Source organism: Ischnura elegans, chromosome 11 (assembly GCF_921293095.1).
Source record: "Ischnura elegans chromosome 11, ioIscEleg1.1, whole genome shotgun sequence".
In the NCBI taxonomy this organism is placed as follows: Eukaryota; Metazoa; Arthropoda; class Insecta; order Odonata; family Coenagrionidae; genus Ischnura; species Ischnura elegans.
In genome coordinates this window covers 9,610,551-9,619,107 of record NC_060256.1, presented here as the reverse complement: position 1 = coordinate 9,619,107, position 8,557 = coordinate 9,610,551, and the positions used below count along the sequence as shown (strand labels likewise).

General features: G+C 39.1%; 1 protein-coding gene across 1 annotated transcript; it reads right to left on the bottom strand.

Annotated features, from left to right (window-relative positions):
* Positions 1 to 596: 596 nt before the first annotated feature.
* Positions 597 to 6,418, bottom strand: LOC124168116 (hemolymph lipopolysaccharide-binding protein-like). The gene is made up of 3 exons (XM_046546234.1): positions 6,057 to 6,418; positions 2,862 to 3,101; positions 597 to 822 (listed from the first exon to the last, which is right to left on the bottom strand). The coding sequence occupies exons 1-3, from the start codon at positions 6,334 to 6,336 to the stop codon at positions 650 to 652; spliced, it is 693 nt and encodes a 230-aa protein (XP_046402190.1). The 5' UTR covers positions 6,337 to 6,418; the 3' UTR covers positions 597 to 649.
* Between the last annotated feature and the right edge of the window lie 2,139 nt (positions 6,419 to 8,557).

Below are 8,557 nucleotides of genomic sequence, written 5' to 3'. Positions count from 1 at the left end.
GCATACTACAACAACTAGACTACGGGGGGTGTTGTTGTTTCCACGTTCAAAGTCAGTGAAATACAGCTATAATAATTGCAGCGCCTGCATTTTGGTGACCTTTTTTGGAACCCCAGTTTTAATTTTTGTTTCTAAACATTTCACGAAATACTGACCCGATCGTAGCAAAACATTTAGAAATTTGCATTGTCATCCAGTTTTGACCTATCCTGTAAATTTCAGCGCTATAGGTATTCAGGAGTGGTCGAAATTTGACTTACAAGATTTTCCCCTTAAGGAAAAACAAGAAAGCGAGTAAAATAATGCGTGGTATGAATAGGCATTGGTCTATCACAGTAATGATATGGTAAATATCATTGCTTCCGAAGTGCAAACAAATAAATCACATTCGCACTAAGATTTCCATTAAGTTTTTGGAAAAGATGAGGGAATTAGTACGGAGGAATAGAAGAAATAAACAAAGGACTTCAAGCATTGGAGAAATGGAAAGTTTTATTTATCATGAGAACAAATGTAAATGAGCAATTGCACCGCTCTTTATGGTATCAAAATAATTATTGAATCATCTTTTCAAATGCCTTTTTTTACAACTTAACACTTTTCCATCACCAAAACATACTTGATCCATTCGTAAATAATAATGCCTCTTTTAAACCCAATCTGGTTCATATTCACAAATGAACGGGTTTTGCATTTCGCAGGGCCAATCGTTGAAGCCTCCATCTCCCCTCGCATAGTAAGAACCACAGTTTTCATTATTGTTTAAATTGTTTGGTTCACCCGGCAGCCATTTGACGAAGCCCGTTGCATTCAGCGGTTGACCTAAAAGATGGTAGAATGAATACATGTATAAGAGTATATATTCCAACTTCCACGATGTATTCGAGCATTGGAATTATTTTGGCCATCGATGAAATGCCAACAGAGCGGGTAAGTAGTGAGAAATGTACAATCGAATTCAAAAGTATTGCAACGAATTGGGCGGCGCCACTTACGCCGCGGTTCGAAAATAGAGTTTTCGTATTTTATAAAGTACCGTTCATCGCAATATTTTCATTACTACATCATTAAAGGGAAATTTATACGGAATGTGTTAAAATTTTAATAACACATGAATTGTGCATGTGCAGCTCATGCTGGATTAGAAAAACACCACCAAAACTTCAATTTACTTTCTTACGTAAATTGGTAGTTCCGTCGAAGTATATTTTCCTTCTTCTTATTCTCGCCTTCTTGTAGCCTCTTGTTTACAGACAACGAACGTAACAGATATAAAATATCAGCCTCAATACCTCTGCAAATAATGCCACTAATTGTAAGTGTTAAAATTCAGTTTGATTTGGTGGCACTATATGAGTGGTTTGCTCCCGTGCAATGCATTTAATAAAACTCGCAACGAGGCACCGTCTCTGAGTGGGTTGGCATAGTGGTGAAGCAGCAGATTTTCCACTGAAATAATATGAATGGGGTGCTCTAGTCTGTAGGGGTGATTATTTTTTTAGTGACACAAAATGGATATCGGATATTTTTCTTATCCATTTTAAATGCATTAACTTCACTGATATCGTTATAAAATTTTTATAGCGAGAGCTCATTTTGTAGTCTGCGGTAATCGTAATTTACTTGCCTCTAAACCTCAATTCATGAAGAATATGGAAAAAATTCAGGCAAGTATTCTTCAGTATCGAGTCCTCTTTCGTATTACCCGAAACTTCTGCAATAAATACCACCGTCTTCCACGCTGCCTGTCGCTGCAAACGATAGAAAAACATAAAAATCGTTCATTTCTGATGAAGGAAGTGGATCGGAAGGTTTCTACGAGAAGGGGATTTCAAAGCCTATAATTCAGCAAAGGAATGAATTGGTGGCCGCAAAGAATGTGGAAAATGGAACGCACATTCAAGAATATTTTCTGTGAATCTGAATTTTTTTTCAAATGAAAGCGGAGTTAAAAAATACGCGGCAGTAGCCTCTGCAGTAGGTGACATTGCATGACATTGCACATGCATTTTCTCTTGCGTAGATAAGTTTGTTTTTACTGCGATTAGCAATTTGAACGGCAATTTACATCAAACTGCGATTAGTTTATTACGCTGCGATACGTCTTATGCTAACATTAACCGAAAAATGTGATTTGCGAGGGAAACTCTAAATTAGTTTTTTTTCAGCAATCGATGAATAATACTGATGATAGTAAAGAAAACTATAAATAATACTTTTCAAAGGCAATTATATTAAAGAAATCAGTTTTTAAAAATACAGTAAAATTAATGGAATGTTTACTGCACAACTATTTTTAAACTTAATAAAAAAGGATGAAAATTATTGAAGTTATTTCGAAAAATTTGTGAAAATCGCAAAAAATAATGATGTTAAATTAAACAAAGCCTCAGACTAATGTCCTGGATTCGAGACCTGCACATCATCATATGTTTTTGGAAAAGGCATTATATATCCAGCCATAGAACCACCATTGACATCATGCTGTATTGCATAAATTGACGTAAAAATGAGGGCAGATAAACCGAATACAATGGCACCTTTTTTCCCAGGCATTAAGGAAGCGATACAAATAAAAACGATTATTATTTTTCCGGATAACGCTTGTGAACTACTCAGATCCTATACGTCATTTGTTTTTTTGAACTCAAAATGCACTCTTCTTTCCAAAGAAACGTTGCAAATTATCCCATTTAAAATAGGATTCGGCAATCTATATCTCATCCATTTGTTCGTGCCTACCACAATAATTATCCCATTTAAAATATTACATGGGAGTCGGCTATATCAATTTTTCAGTGTAAAGCGAGCACCATCCCATTGTTCGGAGCTCCCCCAATAGTATTTATTTTTCAACTCACCCAACACAGTCATGAATTCGCCCTCTTTCATCCGATCATGGAACCCAAGGAAGGCCGTTCTCTCCTTGACCATTGACCGGATGACGTCATACTCGGCCTGAGAGTTCACGATGGCCAGGTGACCTCCCTCCTTGACGCAGATGGCTTCCGCAGCGGAGTAACCGCCCGGGTGCTTAGGGTGATATTTGTAATAGCCCACTCCGGGATACAGGGTGTACTCCGAGAGAACAGGAGGTGGTACTGAAAAAGATGACAAAAGAAAAATTCAGACATGTGCGCCGAAAGTAAAAATCCTTTGGAAGTGAAACCATATAAAAAACATTGTAGCCGTTGTTTCTTCCGGAAGATTCTCTTCCACGTCTGGCTGAGTTCTACGCCGTTGAAATTTCCGGGGGAATTTCTCAATTTCAATTGCCTCCCGAATTAGTCGTCTATGATAAAATTTTTCTTCGGCTAACACCTGCGTTTCGTCGATTAATACTCTCAGCTACGGCCGACTTCTCCGTGTCACGATGCAATATCGCCTGTTTGTGTTCTTTTATACGGGAAGTCACAGAATCTGCTCGACGTGAGATTTCCCGCATGAGCACGGTATTCTATACACGCCTTCCACGTTGAGGGGAAGGAGTCGATATTTCGCGGAAGGAGACAGGTCGCTCATCCTCTTGAATGATTTGAACGGCGTCACGATGCCTCCTTTCTAGAGCACGCGAGAAATTCACTCCGAAGTTACCGCGACGTGTGGAATAGTGGTACAGGCCAATGGCTTGTTAAAAGAGAGAGACGTACGAGTGTATGCCGCGTGACTTGATGGTACATATCTCTGTTATAATCATTATAAAAGAGACACTGGATTGAGAATCAGCAGTACTTGGAACCCAGTCATTCGCAACATTTCGTTTTCTTCCCCTTCCAGTCCTAACTCCTCACACCCTCCGCCCACCCCTCCCACCTGAGATATAAAAAAGGCAGCAAAAACCAATCCCAGCATCATTCCCTTGAAGAAGTGACCAGCAGTCGGTCACGAAATGTCGGGAGAATCTCCACGAGGCATACACTCGTATGTGTATCTCTATATTAACCACCATGAGCCGCAGAAGCTTCAATCAAGAAACGCTGGCTTGTTGTTTTCCTCTCTCTCCGCGCAGTCTTGTGATGTGTTTCTCCGGAATTCTTGAGTGGCGACTGATAAAAGCTTCCAAATATCCATTCCGTCTGAAAGTTTCCTTCGCGTGATTCTCTTCTTTCCTCAGAGGGCAATCGTCAGAAACCACTCTGGCCCTATGAAGGAGTGCTTTCATGGCCGATGCATTCTGTTGCGGATGATGGTGGGAGTACGCGTGGAGGTAGCGGTCCGCGTGTGTTGCTTTTCTGTAGACAGCGTGGCTCAGGGATCCGTTCATGCCTCTCTGTACCAGTACGTCTAAAAAGGGAAATTCTCCATTCATATTTATCTCCATGGTGAATTGGATGGATGGGTGGATGCTGTTGAGATGACCGGTGAAATCTATCAGCTTCTCTTTTCTATGTCTTCTTTGAACTACGGAGTAAAATTTCACGTCAATTATTCACAACGGTAAATTTATCGCTAATTTTTCTCCGAACCCGAAATTATTTTATGCGGCGCTAAATCCCACACGCCATGGTCACTAAGGCCGAAATCACATGTTCCCAGGCCATGCACAAACTCGATGATGCTAGATAATACGTACTAGCACATATGGTATTTCGAGTATCGCATGATTAAGTGCTAGCTTACTGGAAATCCTGCGTCATAACTAGTCACTTTGTATCAGCAGTATCAAAAGTATTAATGAAATCCATTCCAAAGTAAGTCAGTAGTCTCCAGGTCACGTGAAGAATTCTTGAGTCAATTTACGTCGTCAAATAACATCCGTGGCATTAGAAAAATCAGCCCAAATATAGATTAAGCATAATTTTTAACGCCTGCAATGACTATTTGCAGTTTATTTATTTGTTTAACGGAAATTAACAAAAATTACGAATTTGACTAAATTTTAATCTTGATCAGAGTTTCATTATTATTAACTTTAACATCAGGAGACTCAAAGATGGCATTTCCAGTTTCCGTTTATTTATACCGTGGATAATTTTCTCAAAACTACCCCTAAAAGTGTTAATTTACATTATTCATTAAAAATATTATCTTAGAAATACGTATGCGTCTAAATTACAGTCACCGTTCCATACACCCACGAAGTTAATAGAAATTGAGTGGTGGACATGGGAAGTTTACCAATTATCTATTTTCTCGAGGGCGTCTTCAAACACAGAACACACAAAAAATTGAGAGAAAATTAAAATGAACGTAAAAAAAAAGCTTCATGGCTCTTAGGTATTCATTTAAACCATTAACAGTGCGCACGGGACGGCATTTATTTTTCTTCTGAAGAACTAACCGCAAAATGCCGTACATTCTCTATTTTGATTGGCACAAATATTACACTAGAGGAACCTCAAGTCGGCCTAAAAATGTGTTGTCGTCCACAGCGCATTTAAATGTGTAAACAGAAATCGCCACCTTCGTCGCTAAAGGGAAAAACGATCCGAGTATCACGGAAAAACGAGTTAAAATTAGGGAGTTCAAACAAAATTTACATTCATGATGATGTTATTTATCAAATTCATAACTCCTCATGGCTATTTCTCGCACTTTGAAATATTATACTGCAAAATATTGGAAAAAGAGGATCGTTTTGCACTCATCACCGCGCTGCGGACTATTTTGAAAACCGATTAAAATGCGACCTAAGTGGCGAGAACAGAAATCAGCCTTCCAAGGGATTGAATAGGGCCTCCTGTGTGCAGTCTCCTTGGAAAACTAACTGGAGCTGTTATTCTGCGGCGTCGATGACTTTTACTCTCCATTCCATATGACATATATTTTAAATTTCATTCCAAGAGGTCTTTTTCCATGATTCACGACTTCACTTGGCAAGGATGAAATATGCATGAAAACATTACCACAATACGGCGGGTCACTTAAATTTCACGATAATTTTAATCAAAATCGACCAAACCCCTTCACGCTAATATTCCCGTTCATTTGATTAGGTTTCGTACTATTTTTTTTCTATGAACGCTTCTATGGACATGTGAGTACTGGATTCTCACGCAAAGTGCCACCTATGATTATGCATTGCATTTTCTCTATTAATTGGAGTGTTATCTTACCTATTGCGACTCCTTCCAAGATGTTTCTGACGCGTCCATCGGAGCACTCTGTGCGTTGTATCACGTTGACATTCCACTTCGTGATGGCTGTCGGAGAATCGCGGCTAAAGGCAAAGTTTGTGACCCAATATCCAGTCGAGTTCTTTTGACTCGAGATGTTGATCTCAATCCTGTGGTTGGCGTCAAGCTGTCCGATGTCACAAGTCGATAAGCCATTCACGATATGGATGCGAATGTAGCTTACGACCAGGGTCAGGAGTATGGCGTTAAACAGTCCCATTTTTGGCCTCAATCGGAGAAAAATTCTATATATTTTTTCTCCTTCTTAAACGTTAAGTATGAATGACAAACCGTTGAGGAGAAGAAGCTGTGAGAGGCAGAGAAAAGATCGTTTACTAGGAATTAAAATAATATGCGTCATAAATTCATTCATCTCTATCTATATTCTACCCCGCAAGCCACCTAAAATGGCATGAGGCAGGGGGTGCTAGAACACCAGTCGATAACAAATAAACATTAAGTTTTCAAACAAAGTGCCGACTGGTATTTTTTGCCTTTTATTATTCGAGGAAAAGGAATTTATCATTTTCTCATCGGTTCGGCACAATATCTCTCTTAATTTATCACTTCACTCGGACCAGTAATATAATGGGGTTCTAATATAATGTTCTCCGTGTCACTCAGAGATATCCAGTCTCAACTGTTCAAGCAATCTAAGCCCAGCACGCTGTATCTAGTGGCTTCAAGCCTATTTCGTTCAAAATCTGCGTAAAGCTTTCTGTACGCCCGTAACAATTTTTGATAGACCGCACACCTTTCGATGAATTTTGTGAAGTTCGCGGATTAAGTCTGTCTGCACCGGATACCTCATGCTCGCTGAAAGTGTTGCCGGACGAATACAAAATAGTACCTCTCTTTTACTAATTCAACCGATAATCTCCCTACACTACGCAATTCGCTTACGCAATACTCACCCTTCTTCAAGATTCTATCTGAAAAATATTTTTTATGTGTGATCCCTAAGGTAGGTTCGAAGTTATCGCAAACTCACTTCATCTGTAGCTTTCTAGGTAACACCATCAACAACATGTATATTAGGGAAATATAGCTTATTAAATTGGACCATAAAGTTCTGGATATGTTAGATGTGTATATCTTAGAATTATCCGTATAGATGACTTTTTTGGCTAGTTTAACTCGCAAGTGTGAAATGTTTTGTTTTCCTAAATAATGATTGGAGTCTATCACTCACTCCATTCGTCAAAGCAGTGAATATCGTTAAAGACAGTTTTGGAGAAAATATCGCTGAGCTTCCAAGCCTTTGCTTTATGAATTTTTCCATGCAGTCAAAAAACAATTTTAACATGCAGAAATCAGGAACAGCCACGGAAACTCCACCGCCCCCAGGAATAGCCGACATATTGATGGAAAGCCTGGAGAACACAGCAATGCAGAATTACTTATACGAAAGTAAAATGTGAATCACGCACATCAGGGGCGGATTGATGTCATTTCGGTTGAAGTTAAAAAAAAACGCGCTTTAGTGGTATGCAACACCACACTATAGCGTCTTAGGTCTGATATGCGTAGAAACGAGGCTTTTAGATTACAATGAATTGTTTTTAAACACTGTTTGCTTCGCAATCATTTACAGTCGTCAATTCTAAGATTGACTCGAAGTAGCGTCCCCTCAATTTCCTTTTCGGCTAATCTTTTAAAACCTATATAATTCCTCTGCTGTGCATATTTCATCACCTGATCTACGAATCCTACCGATGATAATTGCCATTATTCCATATTGTCTCACGGTGTCGCAGATTAAGTTGTCCCTTATCCTACCATAGGTATATTATAAGATACATCTTCTCTTCTTGCAATTATAAATTCCGCAATACTCACACGATTTACCAATTTGATCTCTATTATTATTCTATAATAATACATTTCGAAAGCTTCTAACCTTGATTTCACCTATTCCATCATAGTCTATGCCTCACTGCCATTAACATCCATGCTCAAAATATACGTCCATATAAATTGCCTACTAAATTCAACCCTTTTCTTTTCATACGTAACGCGACTCTTCTTCTCTACGAATGCCCTCTTCGCTTGGACTATTCTGCTTATTCCTCGCTTAGGGGATGAAATAAGAAGACTTCAATTTGAGAGATTACAATGTTTTCAGTTCAAGTATTACGGGGAACATGACTGATTCCACTCCTTTATCCCGATCACCATTGGACCCATGGAAAGGAGAAACTAGACAAATTCTATAGTTGTTTGAACGGTATTAATACCCATATCAAGTTAACGAAATGGCAACCGTCGCGAAAGTAAAAGTTTTCATGCGCAACCTTATCATAAAAGCGATGTATATTCAAGAGGAAGACGATAACAATAATAACAGCGATACCGGCCTCAAAGCCAGTCACGCGTGCCAATCAGAAATCCTGGAAACAACTTCTCACTCACCAACTGATCTCCTTTTACCACCTAACGTG

What these genes read in the sequence shown, in the direction of transcription:
- LOC124168116 (XM_046546234.1), bottom strand. Translation starts at nt 6,336, where the DNA reads ATGGGACTGTTTAACGCCATACTCCTGACCCTGGTCGTAAGCTACATT. An exon ending in CTTGGAAGGAGTCGCAATAG is followed by an intron (nt 3,102 to 6,056) that starts GTAAGATAACAC and finishes CATCTTTTTCAG; the next exon opens with TACCACCTCCTGTTCTCTCG. An exon ending in CGAATTCATGACTGTGTTGG is followed by an intron (nt 823 to 2,861) that starts GTGAGTTGAAAA and finishes ACCATCTTTTAG; the next exon opens with GTCAACCGCTGAATGCAACG.